This window comes from Anopheles stephensi, chromosome 3, assembly GCF_013141755.1.
Source record: "Anopheles stephensi strain Indian chromosome 3, UCI_ANSTEP_V1.0, whole genome shotgun sequence".
Taxonomy (NCBI): Eukaryota; Metazoa; Arthropoda; class Insecta; order Diptera; family Culicidae; genus Anopheles; species Anopheles stephensi.
This window is the reverse complement of record NC_050203.1, coordinates 70,670,831-70,690,120: the sequence shown is the minus strand read 5'-3', so window position 1 is coordinate 70,690,120 and position 19,290 is coordinate 70,670,831. Positions and strand designations below refer to the sequence as shown.

Genomic DNA, 19,290 nt, shown 5'->3' with positions numbered 1-19,290 from the left:
TTTCCATCACGCTTAAAACTGTATCTCTTGTGGGCATAAAGTTTTCCATTCTGATTTTTCCTTAGGCATTTCATTTATTCATCGTAATTGACTCACATCAAACGGCTTCAAGCGTGTGCCCTGGTTGTACTTGCCTCTGCCAAACAGAGCTTTTCGTCTTTTCCCTGGTTCGTGAGGGAAAAGTGATGGATTATAATTTTTCTCCCCCTGTCCAATGCTTTTACTGCTTCGCCCGCTTGTCAAATTTCAGCACACAGCACTTTAGCGAAATGAAATCCATTCCGACGCAATTTTGAAGATCTTAATTCATCAACACTTCATATCGGTTGCGGTTGAAGGTTGTTCAACCATCCCCAGCTTCAGGTTTTAACCCCAGTTTCACCCCAGTTGAAGGAACGATCCAGAATCTCTGGAAACAATCGCTGCGGTCATTAATCTGTCGGTTTTTGTTTCTTCTCGATGGACGATAAAAATTGATAATAAATCGTTTCCTGGAGACACTAGGAGAGTGAGCGAAACGACGAGACGCAGTGCGAAGCCGCGACCGGATATCCAAGGGTATACCTTACGGGAGGTACATTTTTCCGCTGTCATTTCCGAAAGTTGTCAATCATGCGTTGGTTTTGGTTGGTTGGTGCTTCGAGAAACATGGTCCCCCGCAGGAGATAAAGATGAAGCTTTCGACGGTGGATCGGTTTTGTGTTTTACTTTGGCCGGAGAACATGTCTCCGAAAGTTTTTTTTTTAATTTCCCCCCAAGCCAGAGGGACATATTGTCGACATCCAGCCGAGAAGACTTGTTAGATTTTGTTGCTTTCGACAAGCTAAGTTGCTCAAGATTTTGCTGTCACAAGACTTTGTTGGTATGTTTGTTCGATTGCTCACGATTTGCCCACACAATTGCAACCCTTATCGAGCGTATGATATCATACAAACACCATTGTTTGCTGGTGAGCTTTAGCCAAGGTAAGATCAAGTAAGCAATTCAACTCAACCCATTTGATGTTGCTGGTTGGTCTTATCAGTGCAGAAGGCCCATATCGGACAATACTAAGCGCTTGCGAGAACCGGTCTAAACTGAACGAGCTGTTTAATTTGAGTCACTGTGGTACGGGGGGCATGAGTAAGCTGAGTGGAGTACATATTTACCTGTTACACAATTGTGATTTAATGCCAGAATTTGGCGGGAATTAAACGACTCAACGTACCAATAATGTAATCTCGATGGACTTCTATTGGAGGTTCTAGCACTTCAGGAGGTGACTTTAAAGTCGTAATAAACTGTGGAGCCTTCGCTGAGGAATCGGTACAGATATTGAAATGATCTTCAGATCTTCAGTTTGCAGTTGATATTAGTTGATGTATCTCCTCTGAATATTTCATATACTCTAGTAGAAACATAGACGATCTAATCGCGGTTCTCTGCTAACACCTACCGCAGGGTATTTCATTAGTTCAGGCCGCGGTATAGCTCGCAAGGCTGATATGAGCAGTTAAGCCACGTCTTCATCGGCTGATCAATAAGACAATCGGCCCCGGCACTAACCCATTATTGGCACGAGAGGCGTATCGCTTTACCTTGACATGTTATTTCCCAGTTTACGTTTCAAGGTACAACACATACCCGGGCCGATGTGCTATCATGCTATCATGTTCATGTATCGTGGCCGTCACGAGAAGTCATTTTAGTAGATTATTTTATTCTATCAAGTCCGTCTTGATTTAGCCCTCGGGAGCGCACCGTACCTCGACTAGGGCTGTTTGGCACCAGCTAAATTGTTTGACCGGGTTCATGATGTGATATGAACCCTGCCGTGCTGTGGTGTGGCGTTGTCTATTTCCTGCTGACATGATATCCTACCCGTCGTGTGCATCTTGGCCGGCACCTTCATCAGTACGGGCGCAATCGTGCGGCATTTATGGCACGGGGTGTGATGGCAGCTGTGTTACAGGGAAATAAATAGCTTTACTTTGCTGGCAACGGTAAAAGACTTCACTGCCGTGGAACGTGTGTGATGAGCACATCAACCCTGCTTTTCTCGTGCATTGTAACTTATCTAGTAGTACATTTTCTTTTCTAGCAAATCCTCTGGATGGGGAAGTTGGTCTCGTTCCAGGAAAATGGCTGTGTGCGAAGGAAACCATCGCCAGCTAACGTCGGCGTGATATTGCTTCTCAATTTTGGCCGACACTAGCTGCTTAAGGTAGTGATGTTTATGAACTTCCGCACCAGGAGGTTAATTCTTCAAGTTTTACCTTTGCCTCCCTATTTTTTTTTGTTGTTGTGCCGGGATGAAAGATGTGTGTTCTTCGGCGAAGCTGTACTGCTGTTGCTTCTTTTTTTATCTCATGATGGTCCATGGCAATCTGCTCATATCATAAGAAAGGGATGCATGCTATCAGGAACCAAAACAACTTCGCTACTGTTGCGCAAGGTTCAGAAAGTTCGACACCGCAGGTTGTTGTCGTTCAATCGCCCAATGTGCAGACCGTGGCCTGTAACGAGGCACAACAACATTCTGCGAGGTCCTGCATAACCTCGGTGCGGAAAGTTTTCATGCTTTTGCTGGGTTGCCGTTGCCCCTGGGGGCAACATCTTTTCTCGGTACAAAATTTCCATTCAAACCCGTGCACCCGAGAACGGATCAAGCCTCCACGTAGGTTGAATGATGAAACACGAGTCGATTTCATAGCATAAAGCAAGGCGCGGCGGCACCAAGAGAGGAACAAGGAAACGATGCTGCCACAGAGTGTGCTCGTGTTGGCGATGATGAAGTGCGGGGCGATATAGAGTGACCCGTACGGTTGTTGCTGGATTCCGGTGAGATATACCAATAAAATGACCGTACTCAGTTTTACCGTGTTCCGGTGTGTGTGTGTTTGTCCGCTGGTGCTTAAAATAAGCACTCGCAACTGGCCCACAACCACCGGCCAATCACTGGAAGCGAATCGAGCGTACCGAGGCAGGCTTATGGATTTGTTTATCTTTTCGAGCTCCGGTAAAGCTCCAGAATCCCTGCCGGGGTGCGACAGAGCGTGGAATGATTTTACTTCTTTTTTTTTTGCCAGCACACAGGCCCCGGGAATCCTTTGCGCAATCACACATTGATCCGATGATGGGATCCGTCCAACAAGGATATCGTTGGACCCAGGGGTCGCTGTAGTGCTGTAGTGTTATTTATATATATTTTTATAAGCATTTTCTTACATACGCTTTGCTTGTGTTCAATCATCATCGCATGCATTTGCTGACGGGCGGATGCTGATGGTTTTCCACCTTTAACCTTACTGAAAGTATAATTCCATCGATTCTAATCATAGACTCTCTTCTCGTTCACGTTTATTGCAGATAATAGACATAAGAGATATCCTCCGGGTGCCTAGTATAGACCAGATGAAAGATGTATATATTGTTCAGTGCTTAATGGAGACTGATCTATACAAACTACTAAAAACACAGGTAAGAAACGTTTGGCACGTACGAAAATAAAATATTTACTCAAAAGCGCCTAAATGTAGGCAAATGAGCTGAATGGTTTTTAGATTAATTCCTTAGAAAACGATGCGCATGAAGATATGTTTTATTGATCATAATTCTAAATTAATAAGGAATGTTTTTGCTGATAATCAACCCTAGAGGAGGAACCCTCGTGGATTTTTAAACCCAAAAATGAATGTAAATTTTCTCTACGGCTCACAACTTTTTCTATCAATCATCTAACTCATCGAATTCCACGAAGGAAGCAACTAGCTCCTCTTTACATGGACCATTTTAAATATTTAGCAAATCTTGTGCTCATTATGAGCGCCGAATGGATACCTAAAGCAGAATGTGGATATTCATCGCTTTAAAATTTTAAAGTAAATAAAACAATCACTCGTGTTCTTGTTGAAGGTCCCATTTTTTGGATACCAAATAGAGCTACATCCTTAAAGTTGTCTTAGTTATATATGAATATATACTCATATAACTCATATAAATCATAGTAAATAATTTTTAGTAGATCCCATCAAACCATTTTTGGTGGAGAAATCAAATAATATCCAATAAGGTTACCTCTCTAAACCGTCTGACTAGCTTCTGGGTGTATTTCTTTTAACGCTAGCAGCTCCGACAAACCTTTCTTACGTCGGCAACAATAAACTGACAAACAAGTGAGCTGAGTACCTTATTTCAAAAACGGGTTTCACTCGCCCTTAAATTCCTCGAATTGAAAATGTCAAGTAGTTTCAGCAAGTATGCCGTTAAGTTTAGAATTTTCCCCTCTCGTTAAACATTCACCCGAAGGATTCTCGCTGAATCCGTTCTGCTCCCATTAATTGGCGGCACTTTAACATAGTTGCTAATTATGTCCGGCTTTGATTCAGAGGGCTTCCCGTAACTTTTGACCCTCGTCGCATAAAGACAACCAAGAATGTGCTTGACAGTTTGTCCTTTGTGAGCCCCGTCCTTATGCACGGTTAATAATCGCTGCTTCCCCGGTTTGTGTCAGTGGCACACTTGATGACTATTTCCTCCTGCTGCTGTCAGATGCCAACCCAGTTTCGAACAGCATCGAACTCGCCGGAGAATAGCAGGAGCCTGATAAAGCACCACAGCGTGAACGCGCATGGTTGCGTCTGTTTCATCGCCAGCATCAGCCGACTGGCTGGCACATTCTAATATACATATAGATATGCTGTCCAGTTCAGCTATTTCCCACTGTGTCCGTTCTGAAGTCGAAGCGAGACTTCATCAGCGGCTAAGCTGCCAATGTGAGTTGCTAGTCAAAATTCCAGTTTGGAGTGTTGAAATTCAATTAGGCGGAACTTCACATCGGAATGAACTCCTCGGCTCCGATGGCGTCGAGCGAATGTCTTTAGAAGTCTCCCCGCGGACGGTTATGTCCAGGTGCGGCGCGATACGCTTTCGGGCGCGAATACATTTGCTTTGACACACAGCGTGAATAAGTAAATTTATTTATTTTCTAGTCTCCTATCCAAGCTTCTCCCCCGGTAAGAAGTCCGGCATGACCCAGAACGCGATCTCTTAACAAATGCCAGGAAAATGGCATGACAACATTATCATGTTCCATTTGCTTTCGGAACGCGTTTGCACTCGCGTTTTGAGCTGGTGTGTTCCTTTTCAAAAGGCTGATTGGCCTCGGAGCGGGATTTCCATTTTTAATGAATCACGCTTTGTGTCCTGCGTTCCGTTCAAGTGTTGTCCTGCAGCTTGAAAAAAGCTGCACAGTCTGAGGAATAAGAATTGTTAACTTTTTCGCTTGTCTCTTGCCGGATGAGCAAAAGTCCTTATAGAGCGCTTAAACAGTGCGGAGAGATTGATTAAATGACCCTTATCTAGCAAGCCGTATTAGGTTACGGTTATTCTGGCTCCTATATACCAGTAAAGCGAAACCTTTCACCACCGAAAATCTAATCGTGCAGCGTCCTTCATTTCCGGTTCCGGTCTACTGGCTCGAACGAAAACAAAAAGTGTCGATGGCGGTGTGGTTCAAGCGGGTTAATCAATCGACAGCATCTTTGAAGGGGATATCAAACCCTGTGAAGCAACCGGTCGCTTTAACTCACGCAAAATCAATTAAGGAAGACGACCATCACGACGACTCCATTAGAAACAGGCATTGCCTTGCCGAGTGATTATTTATTGATGAAATACGCTTCGTTCTCCGTTCTAATGAAGGATGCTGTTTGAACTAGAAAGCTAGGGTTTCACGGCGCAGCTCAACTTGTAGCTTTAGTATCGGTTTTATTATGCACGGTTAAAATTGCAGAAGTTTAGTTTGCCATTGCGAACGCCTTAAGGTATGCAATGAACTGGTTGTTAGTGAGCGTGGAGATATTTTTAACTCTTATTAGCAGAGTTTGACTAGCTGCTGCTGTTCAACCCTTCATCAAGATAGTAATGTTTATTTTCTTAAAATGAATTTCATTGCTTCGTTTCAATATCAAACGATTTAAAGTATCAATTCCTCTACAACTCTTGCTGTTCCTCTCTCACTCTCTCTCTCTTACAGCGACTAAGTAATGATCATATCTGCTATTTCCTGTATCAAATACTTCGTGGCCTGAAGTACATCCACTCGGCAAATGTGTTGCACAGGGATCTGAAGCCCAGCAATCTTCTGCTGAATACAACTTGTGATTTAAAGGTAAGACCGGCTTCTATCAGACCGGTGAGAGCAGCACGGCTTCAAAATAAACACTTATCACACACACACACAAAAAAGTGTCCGCATCTGGTTAGATGTTTCGCTGCTGAAATAAATAGGTCAACCAAGCTGACATTTCAATTCGTAATGGGAGTCACCCGTGCATTTTGAAACCCACGGAATGGAACAAAAAAAACTGAGATTTTAACGCTTGCTTACCCGACTGTCTGTTAACTGTGATTCGCAGATTTGTGATTTCGGTCTTGCACGTGTAGCCGATCCCGAGCACGATCACACCGGCTTCTTGACGGAGTACGTCGCCACCAGATGGTACCGGGCACCGGAAATTATGCTCAATTCCAAGGTAACGTTGCGTCTCCCCAGCGGTTCGATTGGCCAAATAGTAACCAAGCTTTAACATCGGAAACTTCCAACAGGGCTACACAAAATCGATCGACATCTGGTCGGTCGGGTGCATACTGGCGGAGATGCTGAGCAATCGGCCCATCTTCCCCGGCAAACACTATCTCGATCAGCTGAACCACATTCTTGGCGTGCTCGGCTCACCGTCCCAGGAGGACCTGGAATGCATCATCAACGAGAAGGCACGCAGCTACCTGCAGTCGCTGCCGTACAAACCGAAGGTCCCCTGGTCCCGGCTGTTCCCGAATGCGGACCTGAATGCGCTCGATCTGCTCGGCAAAATGCTCACGTTCAATCCGCACAATCGCATCTCGGTGGAGGATGCCCTGGCCCATCCCTACCTGGAGCAATACTACGATCCGGATGATGAGGTAAGTAAGTGGGCCAAATGCTCGCTCTCTCTCTCTCTTTCTCTTTCTGTATAGTAAAAAGGAACATAACGAAATCATTTCGTAGCCCACCGAGGGTGTGTATGGGTATATGTGGGCAACCACCGTCGGTTGGACAGTGATGCGCGGTCGCATGTAGGTAGATTGATACCGCACGTTCCCATTTCACCGTTTCCGCATGGTACCTTGGTAGCAGACCCCCTTTAGAATGGAAATTAGTGTGCGACAGCTCAGCCAAGTGTGTAATGAGGGTTTAAATTGTGCTACGCCTCCAAATGGAAATAATTGTATTTGTGGAAAACCCGTCGTCCTGGTGGCAGAACAGTTTTGCCCCATGCCGAATGCAACCGGGGTTATAGCGGCAACCAGCTTCACAATTTTGTGTTTAATCGCAGTGCAATAGCAAAGCATCGTCGGTTTAATTCCACGCTGTAAATTGCTTTCGTTTTTATTTGGTCCCAATCGGACGGGCTTACCATAATCGGTGTCCGTTAATTGTATTCGTGTAGAATCCTTGCCATTGAAATCATGAATATGTCTCGTTAACGGTGCAATGAAGACTTTCGAAACCGAGGAAACTTGGTGCTTCAGAACACATTCGTGTGTGGAGCTTGTGGTGGACATCACACTCGAAAAGAACGCTCAATCGGAAGCACAGTGAGTGGTGAGGTTTTTCGGGCTGCCCCGTTTCCGAAGCACGTACTGCAAGAGTTCTGTGTGCCGATTCCATTTCATCAAAGGAGCGTGATAGCGCCACACTTACGTCAAGCGCACACATGGTCCGTAAAGTGTGTGTACTGTATGGTCATGATTATCCCATTAGTGCAATGATTAACTTCCTTCGGTTTCCGTTCGGGGTTGCTTTCGCAGGAAAATCCGTCGGTTCACTGGAAGCCAGGATGCAAATGAAAGTAATGACTGCGAATGATGTGTGGTGTTGGTTGTTGAATTGTACACCAAAACCGTTGAGCAGAAATTCGCTGCTGGCGGTGCAAAAGTCCAACTGACGACTGGAAGTGTGCAGCGGAAAGTTTTGTACGGTGAATTTTGGGCCATGTAAGATGGTGTCCTTTTTTGCTACTGAATCGGTTCTACCCGGTCCGAACCGAATGTGTGCCGAAGAAGTTGAAGCGAGACGAGCGGGATTGGTGAGCGCAAGTCGAAGTAAAAGTTAAGCAAGTAAGTTTGGTTTGTGGATGTGCCGCTCTGGTGTCTGCAATCAGTTTGGTTGGCCTGCAAATTTGCAGGCATGGGCTTCTTTTATCGGTAATTACATTTGCTCGGAATGTTGCCGGTTCGCGATGGATCGGAATTTCTTTCGATTGACGAAATGGATGTACAATTTACTGTTGATTGGACCGAGTCGTGGTGTGCTCAGTGTTCGATTTCGGCAGAGGTCGACAAAATCGAAGTGCAAAATGTATAAATTTGTTAATAATGGAACAAAATCAATGTAAATAATTGATCTGTATGGCAGGGAGAGCAAAACAACGATTCAGTTGTGAAAGGATGGCTAAAGAAGTGCAAATTCTTGAACATTTACATCGTTTTCCTCACAAACTGTACGCTCAAAGTAAATGTCGTCTTTGAGTTATGTTTCTGACGATTTGGATGTGTTGCATTATCTCATGATTTCAAGAATTTCTGAACCAAACGCAGAAGCTTCCAAAACGCTTCTGAGAACTTGAAATACGAAAAAAAATTTAAATCTTATGCTCCACAGGCTCGGAATCGGAACTTACCTGGTTTTGATTCCGTAGTCGGAATCGGTTCCGATTTCGGATTCGATTCCAGATTCGATTCCGGATCCGGTTACAGATCCGCTTCCGCATCCGGTTCCAGATCCGATTAGGGAATCGGTTCCCAGAGCTGATTCCGAACCTGCTCTTCGGAATCGATTCTGCAAAATTCGAAGCGCTCCGGAATCGATTCCGACTAAACCTTTATTTTGCCCGTCACTACTCATGATAGAACCGGATGTTTTTGTTCATTTTTCCTTATGCCAGCCTTGTTAGTGCTTCATGCAAGAGCGACTAACACCCCTTGGAAGACATCTATTGGCAAACGGCCGAAGCATTTTTTTCCCACTACAAGCTCACTTCTGCGAAAGGTTTGCTGACCTCTGCCGTAGTCCGTAACGTTCAATTTAGCAACAAGCAACCTTTTTTCTTTTGGGGAAACCTCCGTCCCTTAATGTAGGACCAAAACTATCCAGTGAAGGTCAGCCCGCAAAGAAACCCGTACCGTGCCGTGGTATTGTGATGAATACGAAACGGAAATGATTGATATCCGAACACCTCCGGGGGCGACTCCGAGGGTCTTTTCCGAGCGATGTTGATGTTTGCAGCCTGATTATTATCCTCCCAACCGGAAGTAACAATTTCCCCAACGCCCCAAAACTTTCCCAACCGAAACCCCATGTTTCACCTACGCTCATTAATCATTTGCATCTCTTTTGTTTAATTTCATTGCAACTCGGGCCCGGCTCGGGAAACGCGTGGCACACGTATAATGAATAAACTCGCCCTGCCCGGACGACGGACCGATTCCCGCCTCGAACATCTTTAGCCCGTTGCTGAGGAACCGTTCCGTATCGCGATGGAGCTGGATGATCTTCCGAAGGAAATGCTGAAACGATTAATCTTCGACGAAACGCTACGCTTCAACCACAACGATAACAACCTGCCGGGCGGTATGTAAGCGCGCGCGGTGGTTTCTAACCCGGGGAATGGACAGCACACCCCCAGGCACACGCTGATCATCATCGGCTGCGTTGCGATTCGCTTGCTGCGATTAGCCTTACACCTAGTACCAGCGGAATCGTAAAACCGCCGTTCAGTAGTTCAGTATACGTACCCCCCGTGTGTGTGTGTTTGTGAGGGGGGGGGGGCAACCACCACACCCTTCAAAAGCTTCGGCAAACAGATACAGATGCAGTAACACGGAAGTAGCTCATGTAGTAAACAAAAAGAGAGAAAGAGAGAGAAAGAGAAAGAAAAAAAGAGAAGCAGTTGGGGGAAAAAAACCCCAGAGGGGGTACACGTCTTGGGATCGGGAAGGATTGGCCTTGCTAGCCAACCTTTAACGATCTCCTTCTTGTTGCTGGTGATGCACTTGCAAGGCAACAGCTGGAACCCACGTTCCACGTTTTTTTGTTCGCTCTTTCTCTCTACAATCACTGATAAGAAAGGTAAAAAAGCAGAAGCCCTCTGCGACACAGAGAAAGCTAGAGCAATGTGAAGCACAACAGCCAAAAAGCATCGTGTTGTTGTAGTGCTGTGTGATAAAAAGAGAGAAGATAATGCTGTGAGTTTTAGGTTCGTACTTTTGTTACGACCGTTGTGCTGGACCTTTGCAAAGCGGTTTTATTTTTTCGTGCAAGCATTTGAATTTGAATTTCCGTGCTTGTTTTTACCGGGCCTTAAATCGTTCGACTCGCGATAAGCTATTTTTTTTACTACATCCTGCAGCGACACAAACACACACACACACCACACGAGATTATCTCTTAAGCAAGGGTTCCAATTTTCCATTCGAAAAGGAAACCAAAGAAGCAGAAAACAACGCATTATCAAAAGTATATCCGCAACACGCAACGGCCCCTTTTGTTGTTTGTGATTGTTGTGTAACGTATCTATTGGATTAGGTGGTACAATTTCGTTTTCCTAACGCTAGCAAAATATACTACATCCTTTTTTTTATTTTAATATATATATGTATAAATACCTACCCATACACACAACTTTACGATCGCAAGGCTGTAGAGAATGAGTTTTAGGGGGGGGGGGGGGGTGAGGTAAAACACGTTATTTTAATTATGTATCCACTGTACAGATGTATTAGTTAAAGTGTTACGGTATCGCATATCACAGGATGAAGCAACAACGGAAAGGGCCAAAAGAATCAAAATTGAGATTCTTCCAAAAGAAGCTCAATCCATCTACAACACGGAGCTTATTATGCCCTCAAATATGCCCAAAATATTATAGTCAAATGATCTCCCTAATAAGCCAGCCAACTTGGTTCTCTGTGCCAGATTTCAACGCCACCCACAGCAACAGCACTGTATCGCAATGTCCGTCTTAAGCTCGTCTCATGTACAAAAAAAGAAAAAAGGGACCGCGCCCGAACGCTAATCGAGAAAGGTGATTAAGTTTGTTCCCTCAACCCCAATACCTTGGTGCTACAACAGCTCAATATTAATCCCACAAACGTAGTAGGCTACAGACCATTTTACTGAGGGTGAAAAGCCGGATGTATGTCGTAAGCCACTTTTTTTAATTTTTTAAGCCCGGTAAAGCTTCGTACAATGTGATTAGTGTTATAATTGATCGATTTAATTGAAAAACGAAATGCTGCACCGAGAGATTGAACCGAAAACATTCGAAACCACCCCATCCCCGCGGGTGGCTGAATGGCTCAGCAGCGCTCATTCATCGTTCCCAATCGCGTTTCCCACCATCATCCTCATCCTCATCATCAGTTATTGATGAATATGCACTGTTTGTGTTTGCACCGCTGTGGTTCGCTGCTCAATTATTTTAAATTATTTAACACACACACACACACGTGGACACTCTGCTGTATTCTCAACGACCACGACGAGAGGAGAGCGAGAGAGAGAGAGAGAGAAGGAAAAAAATAGCAACCTTAAACCACATGCAAATTAACCCGCTCGAGGTGTTATTTAATCCGGGGAAATTAATCTAAATTGCGTTCAACTGGCCAAACCCAACCAACAGAGAGGAAGCAAGCAAGCAAGAAGAGAAACAAAGCTGGATCTACTTTAAAGGAGTGTAGGAAATTATTTTACAAAACAGCGCCACAAAAACCAGAAAGTCTGAGAGATATGAATGTGAATCCGGCAAATGGAGCCTGTAGATAATTGAAACTGTCGCACACACACACACACACATTAGCTACTCATTTTACAGGCTTCGAATGAATTGTCCATCACTAGTTGGGAATGTTTTCGATGGGTTATGCATAGCTTTTTCCCCGGGTGATCTTGAGCAGCTACTTTTCAGCTCTCCAGACTTCATTCAGGCGTAGCTAGACTAGGAGAACGTTGGGGATGAGGGTAGATAAAGGTCCCTGGATTGTTAGGAACTGCAATATTAATTTAATGACGGGCATTGGCAATCGGAAGTCTTGACCACAAGAAGAGCTTGTGTAAATTTGCAGCCAATTCCTTTGAGATTCCTACGATGAGTTTACCTAGGACCGTTCTGTGAGAACGCCAGATGAACCAGGGGGCTGATTGGATTTTTTCGATGGTTCAAGTTTTGGATCGTTCAATTATTCTTACAAACAGAAGAACGGTTGGTTGGTTTGGTTTGCACTTTGTGACTAGTGTTGGGTCAAGTAGCTCTTTTTAGTGAGGAGAGGGCAACTGCTCACTAACATGTGAGAGGTGAGGCCTCCCGGTAGCTCCGCACTCGCTGAGGACGAAGAGGCCGAAGAGTGCGAAGAGGTATCTCATGAGGACGAAGAGTGCGGAGCAACGTTCTTAAAAGGGAAAAGCGATCTCAGAGCCCTCATTTCATTGAGGCGAGGCCTCGCAGTATCTCTCGAGCTCACTACCCAACACTAGCTGTGACGATCCGGCTCTCTTACAAGCAGATAAGTCGTAGAAGTCGGTTTTGATCCCCGAACTTGGCCTAGAGACTCATAACTCACAACTTACATCTCCTAGTAGGACAGCCTTCTGACATGTTCAATACAATCCTTAAACCCGGCACGGTATATTCCTTCTGAAATTCCCAGTGAAAAAGTTATGCATAATCTGTTTAAAATTCTTCCGCCAATTTGAACATTATTCATTCATGCTCTGTAAGCAACCACGCGTAGTGCAGTTGAGCTATGATTTAGTTGCAAATTTCAAACACTTTAATTCGAAAAAACAAACAAATGCTAATAATCCCGCTCTGCGCCCGTTAGTAGACAAAGGAGTCTAGAGGAGGACATTGAAGAAGCCGACGGGATGGATGGGCCCTGATTTAAGAAGACTTTTTAGATAGGATGAAACAAAACAAAACAAAAACCCAATGTAGAAAACCCGCTGTGCAAAGGTTCTCCGGGAGCACGTGCAAAGGCAGACTGTACTTAATTGACTGCAATTCCGGGCCTGCAATTGTGCCCCGTTCCGGAACAACAAGATCACAAAGATGGATGCAGTTTCTTGCTCCGCTTCGTTCTCCGAAGGTGTGCAATAAAGAACAAAATGGCGGCCATGAGCTTTGTGTGGAAGCGAAACGAGGAGAACGAACGGGAAGGAACATGGAAATGGATCGTGTAGTAAATAATCAGTTCCTTTTCTTCCCTTTTGAGCACGATCGGTGGTGCGATCACTCCACCGCACACCCATCTGTGCGATCTGTTTTGTGAATGTATAAATGTTCTTCTTTTGTGGCAATCTTCGTATCGTAACGAAATTTGTAAAGCACGCGTGGCCCATATATATCATGGTGTTTCCTGGAAGAGGGGGCTAAAGATCGCTCACATCGCACTCTTTCGATCGTTCCGGGATATCGTATGTAATCACACACAGAAAAGCACAGAGCCACACACACACACACACGAAATCTAATTGTTACATCAATGTTCTTCCGTACCGAGTGTGTGTGTTGTTTTTTCGAATGCGTGTATATGTATGTGTGTGTGTTTTTTGTTGTTGTTCTTCTCTTGTACGGATACATGTTGTCCGATCCGGTTCGAGTCAGGCTGAAGGATAGTTGGCATATATCCACAACTATATGTTGCTATGTTTAACACGTTTAACAACAGAGCATAATAGGCGAAATGAAAACCGAACCCAAAAAGCAAAACCGATAACCGAGCGAACAGAGAGAGAGAGAAAGAGAGGGAGAGATATTACAATTTAAATAATATTACCTTAGTGAGATAAAGCATTCTTTAGTATAGGAATAGGATCATCAAACTAACTCAAAGCAAGCTTAAAAAAGTGTATTAAAGAAGATAGGTGGCAAGAAACCGATCACAAATTTCTCCGACGAATCGATCGGATCAATGCGAGAAGTACTAAGTGGAAAGAGTACTTTGAAAACTGTAAAAAACAAAACAAAATGTGACGTAGTTTATGGACGTGTTTCTTCTTCTGCGTGTAATTTTTAAAACTCGTTTAATCGAAGAAAAAAAAGCAGATCTTTACCGGCATCTTCCCTTGGATTTAAAGTTAAAAACACACAACCACACACACACACACAGAAGCAGAAACAAATTTGTCATATTAAATATAATATTCTTGATCGTTTGTTAAGTGATTAAGGAGAAGCGAGAAGGATAAAGAGCGGCGTCGAAAGTGGACAGAATCATATATACATACATACAAACAATTGTACAAGTAATGAGAGAGAATGGTAGAGTAGTAGAAGTAGGTGGGACGCGTAATGTAATAGGATATAGGTATAGATATGTATGTGTGTTATACAGAAACCAAAAGAAGATCAAAAAGCCCATCACCACTCGGCGAACGAGGAACGGAGGAAGTGGCGGGAGTGAGTTGTATTCTTCATCACAGGGAACCAACCACCTCTCACTGAGGTGAGGTGTGGTAAGGTCTCCATCTCCTCCTCCGTCGTCGTTCTCGATGTTGTTAAGCAAGGCAGCAGTCAGTCAGCAGAGCAAAGCATGTAGCAGACTCCGAAAGGGGCATTTGCCACTCACCCGATAGTGTACTGTTCCGGTATGTGTATATTGTTCGTGCATGTGTATGTGTGTGTATGTAACCGTACCGTTTTATCGTAAGCGGGAGGAGGACACTTCTACCCCTTTTGCTCTCCTTCGGACAAAAGAAGAAAAACGTAAATTAATTGAAGGACGACACAGAAACTGAAGCGGATGAGATTATCTCGATCTAGACAGCCCAAGCTCTTAGCTAGACCCGTGAGTAGTACAACTGTTACACTACCGATTCTATTACTACTACCGCTACTACTACTATTACTACTACTTCTGCCTACGAGACTTCTTTCTTAGTAGCGAGGGACAACGATAGCACGAAGCCATAAGGATGGGGGATAAGGATGTGTTTGTACGCGCCGGGAATCTAACAAAACCAACAAACAGGAGCAGCAGCAGTCATTATTAAGCATAATAAAATATCCCATTCTTCTTCTTCCCGCTCGGAACCCCAGAAAATCCTTTTACCCCACACACCCCAAATGATCTTTCACAGACACTAACTCTAAACTTTCAAACCAGCAAAACACATTCTATACATTTGAAGAAAGAGAGAGAGAGAGGGAAGAGAAGGAAGGAAAGAAGGCAGACAGGAGGGATGCAAATCGAGCAGAAAAATCGAATCTTTTCAATTGGACAAGACACATAAGAATAAAGAATAGTGTACTTCAAAAGAGAAGTGTGGTGTGTGTGTGATGGAAATTTGCTCGACCGATGGGACCAGCTCAACCGATGACAGAGAGGGGTAATTTCTTAAGGTCGAAACTGGTATCCGAACGCATCCTCTGCTTTGGAGGATTGAAGAAGAATCCTTCTATTAAGCAAATCCGTATCATCTCTCTGGGAATTCTAGAGACTTAAACATGGGAAGCAGTGAAGCTCCGGAGCATTGTGATAAGGCTTTTTACCAGGACTTAAGAGGTCCTCACGCAAATAACTTTCAACTGTTCTCTTGCTGACCTTTTATACGAATCTTAGGAGGCCTTGCCCTCCTTCCTTGAAATAAAAGATCGTACTCATTCCCTTGAACGATCAGACTCTTTCTACGAAAAGGCCTTTTGACAGATGAACCTCGAACGACAAGTACTCTTTATCTAGTAGGCCTAGTCGTTCGATCGATAGTAGTCGATCTAGTAGGCGATTGTTGGCGACGCCAGATATTGAACTAACGTAGCAGTCCTTGACGGTTGTCAACGTCACATGTTCTAACAACGCAATCGATCTTAGTAGGCTTCAGCTTTTTTAAAATAAAATTTCAGTTATTTTACAAAAAAAAAGCTATAATTTAATTGCCAAAGTCCTTCGGAAAATGAGGCCTTAATAACTATTCCAGGTCCTTCAAACTAAGAGGACTCTACGGCGAGATACGATGGAAAGGCTAGACTTCTTGAAAAGCAAGCCAGAATTGGAAATGGGGGTTTTTATAAGTTGAGAAATTCTTCCTAGTTGACTCTTTTCTTCACAAAAAATATCACATCATACTCAAGTACGCTACCATTTCGATTGGAGTCGGTAATAGTTGTGAAATATCTCCGCAATTATGGCACTAAAAGGTTTGTATTTTTATCTTTTTATTGTTACACGTTAAGTACATTTAGCTAAATTGTATTTGCCGATTTTGATGACACACAACATTTAAAAGCAACTTAAAAACAACACGCCAAAAACATCGTTGAGAAACGTGCTAAATCTGAGAGAAACGGTCGTTTATTCTTTAATTCCAATAAATAAAAGAATCGAAAATTTTACGAAAAATACATTGAGTTTTATTGAATTGAAAAATGAAATTAAAATGTTGAAATTACCGATTAAATTTTGAAATAAAAATTTCATTTTCATCGCGTCGAATCCGCGCCGAGCGCAAACGAAAACAAAAAACGGACGACGATCTCCCGAGCCGACTCGAACCGACGCGCTTTTTCGACCAATTTCACCTTCTCCGATACCAGGGTCGCATGCAAACAGGGAGGCTACATCGAACCGTCCCCGAGCCGGAATTTGTGCGCTGCCACGCTCAATCGATACCGGGCGTTCAGTTTTGGGTAACGGGAGAGCATCCAATTTTGGAGGTAACAGGAGAATGCTCGATGGCGTTCGCTTCGTTTCGTTCCCTCCTACACGATCAAGCACCGGGCACGACGACATTCGGGCTGGTCCTGATACGGCCGTTGGGTAACAGGAGATCATCCTTCACAGGAGGTGGCACCGATCGTACGCGGCCCGAACGATTCGCTCTCCATCCCTTTCTGTCACATCGACTCGAACGCCTTATCAGAGGAGGACACTTAGCTTGCGGACGTGCCTTCCCTTTCTTTCTTAGTCGCCAGTTTACAGTATTGGACACAATTAGCGCAAATAGAGGGATTTTAAAAATTTTATTCAAATTTAATTTTTTATTTTAAATTTCGTTTTCGTTTTAATTTAGTTTTAATTTTAATTTTATTTTTGTTAAAAGCTGATAACTATTCATTCAGTACAATACAATTAGTACAGTACAATTCAGTGAAGATTAGTGTTTATACAACTACATGTTCATGTTTAATACTTACACCAAATATACCAAATTTAAAAACATCGTATTTAGAATTTTCTAAGGAACGTTTTTCATCAATCAAATTTCTTTTCTTTTTATTTTTGAAAACTTTTCTAAAGCTTCTTAAATATGTTTTAAAACTACATTCATGTTGTATTGTATATTTTATTTAATTTTATTTCTAATTATCCTAGAATCAAAGCTCTCTTACCAAACTCCAAACAAACCATCAAACTAAATTATATTTGGCTAAAGTCTGAATAGATGCACCCCCCCCCCCCCCACTCACGGAACTCACTTTTCGCTACTGAGTTTCCTTAAATTTAGGTAAAAGTTAAGCAAAAATGTGAGAAATCATTGTAACAATTATTTATAATAATTAAAAATAATAAATAAATAAATACTTACAGTAAAAAGTCTGAAAAATATACCCTTTAGGGTAACTCAGTTGCAAACATGAGTGTCCGTGAGTGGGGGGGGGGGCATCTATTCAGACTTTAGCCTTATATTTATTGTCATTTGTTTTTATCATTTCACTGATATACGGCAACTGCGATTGTTTTGCACAGCACTGTGCCTTATCAGCACGATCAATGTGTGCCATCGGAGATCGCACCAATCACCGAACGTGAGCATCATCCTGCTGTTTCTCTCTTCAGCATCCTTTCCAGCGCCATTTCCATTCGCTTCTCAGTCGTCTATACTGTGTGCTCGTTTCTTCGTGATTTGGTTATCACTTTCTTATCACGAAGGATCGATTTTATCTCACCATACCATACCGTAAAAAGAGATGTTGAGTGGAGGGTTTCGAAATCAAAAGGAGGTTCGTCGCTTTTTCATATTAAATTCACTCCGTACAGGGTGACTCATCTCACACAAACAAAATATAAAAATAAATAATTAAATAAAAATCCAAATTAAAAATTATAATTAGTATCTGTAATTTTATCAACATTAGGAATAGTCGACGCATCGATTTGCGGGAAAGTTTTTAAAATAGGAAAAGGTCTTTTGGAGTGAAAAGACCAGGATTATCCGAGCTTTCTCTGAGCAATTTCTCAACAACGATATCCCTCGACGTATACTTACTTTACTCGTTACCCATATAGTCTCGCTGTAAATTAATTTGCGATGGCTTAGGAGGCTATGCATCGTAGCAAGCCTTGAGACACTCTATGGATTCTTGAGGATTCTGGTACAAGGCTACTAGATTAGGCGTTGTGCCAGGGAAGAATTCAGAATCATACCTAGAGAAGGTGAAGGTGTAAGATTTCTTCTGTGTTTTCTTCTTGTGTTTCTTCACTGTTACCATCGGTCGATCGGGAAGACGAGTATCAGTTTACAGCACGAGACAAGCCACTAAGAACCACCAATCAAGAACATCCAATAACGACTCCGATGAAGAACTCGTTCGAGATACATGGTTTGATCAGATGATTGACCACACCACATATCAGCATGACGTGCTCAACCTCAACGATCCCAAGAAGAAGCTGGAGCATATTTTCCCCCAAGAAGCACTAGCAATAATTACCTTCTTATGGCTTCTGCTGTTATCCACAAGTTCCCGGTCTACTAATCTGACGCTCATTAAATAACCCCCTCCAGATCCATGCCTAATGTGTACATTCATCAATGCATCCGATGCTACACCGTTACGCCGTCTGAGACATGCATAATACCGGTTTTTAAACTAGTTCCCGCGAGCTCAGGTAAAATCTTTGTTGATTGATTTGTTCCGGACGGATTGTCGCGGTTACTCACCGCAGGGTTGATTGACCGTCTCTCGTTGATGGGAGTGTGGCGCATTTCTTTGTTTACATTTGGCAGACGATATTCGAGAAGCACCTTCCAGATTGTGTACTTCAGATGATGTCATCTTTCGAAATGTCGTCACCCACTGTGCTTCACTGATCCGAAAAACCGCGGTATATTGGTCATCGTCATGCAAACATTACAAAAAAAAGCAGCGCTCCCCCTCCCGTGCCATTTCAAAATCACGACTCGCCATCATTACGATTATCCTTTTATGCTTTTACACGCCTGGTGGAGAATCCTGGGCTGAGGACTACTTGACCCCCGGATGCCGATTA

At 43.3% G+C, this 19,290-nt stretch overlaps 1 protein-coding gene across 3 annotated transcripts in view; it reads left to right on the top strand.

Moving 5' to 3' along the window:
- LOC118512570 (mitogen-activated protein kinase 1) overlaps positions 1 to 15,343 on the top strand; it is a 56,219-nt gene extending 40,876 nt beyond the window's left edge. For 2 of the 3 annotated variants that reach the window (XM_036057186.1, XM_036057187.1), the window contains exons 4-8: positions 3,349 to 3,459; positions 6,017 to 6,151; positions 6,399 to 6,515; positions 6,589 to 6,945; positions 9,532 to 10,672. In XM_036057186.1, coding sequence (XP_035913079.1) covers positions 3,349 to 3,459; positions 6,017 to 6,151; positions 6,399 to 6,515; positions 6,589 to 6,945; positions 9,532 to 9,663 — 852 coding nt within the window. In that variant the 3' untranslated portion in view covers positions 9,664 to 10,672. Of the gene's footprint in view, positions 1 to 3,348; positions 3,460 to 6,016; positions 6,152 to 6,398; positions 6,516 to 6,588; positions 6,946 to 9,531 lie in introns of all 3 variants that reach the window. The other variant, XM_036057185.1, reaches the window with a different exon arrangement.
- The last annotated feature ends 3,947 nt before the right edge of the window (positions 15,344 to 19,290 follow it).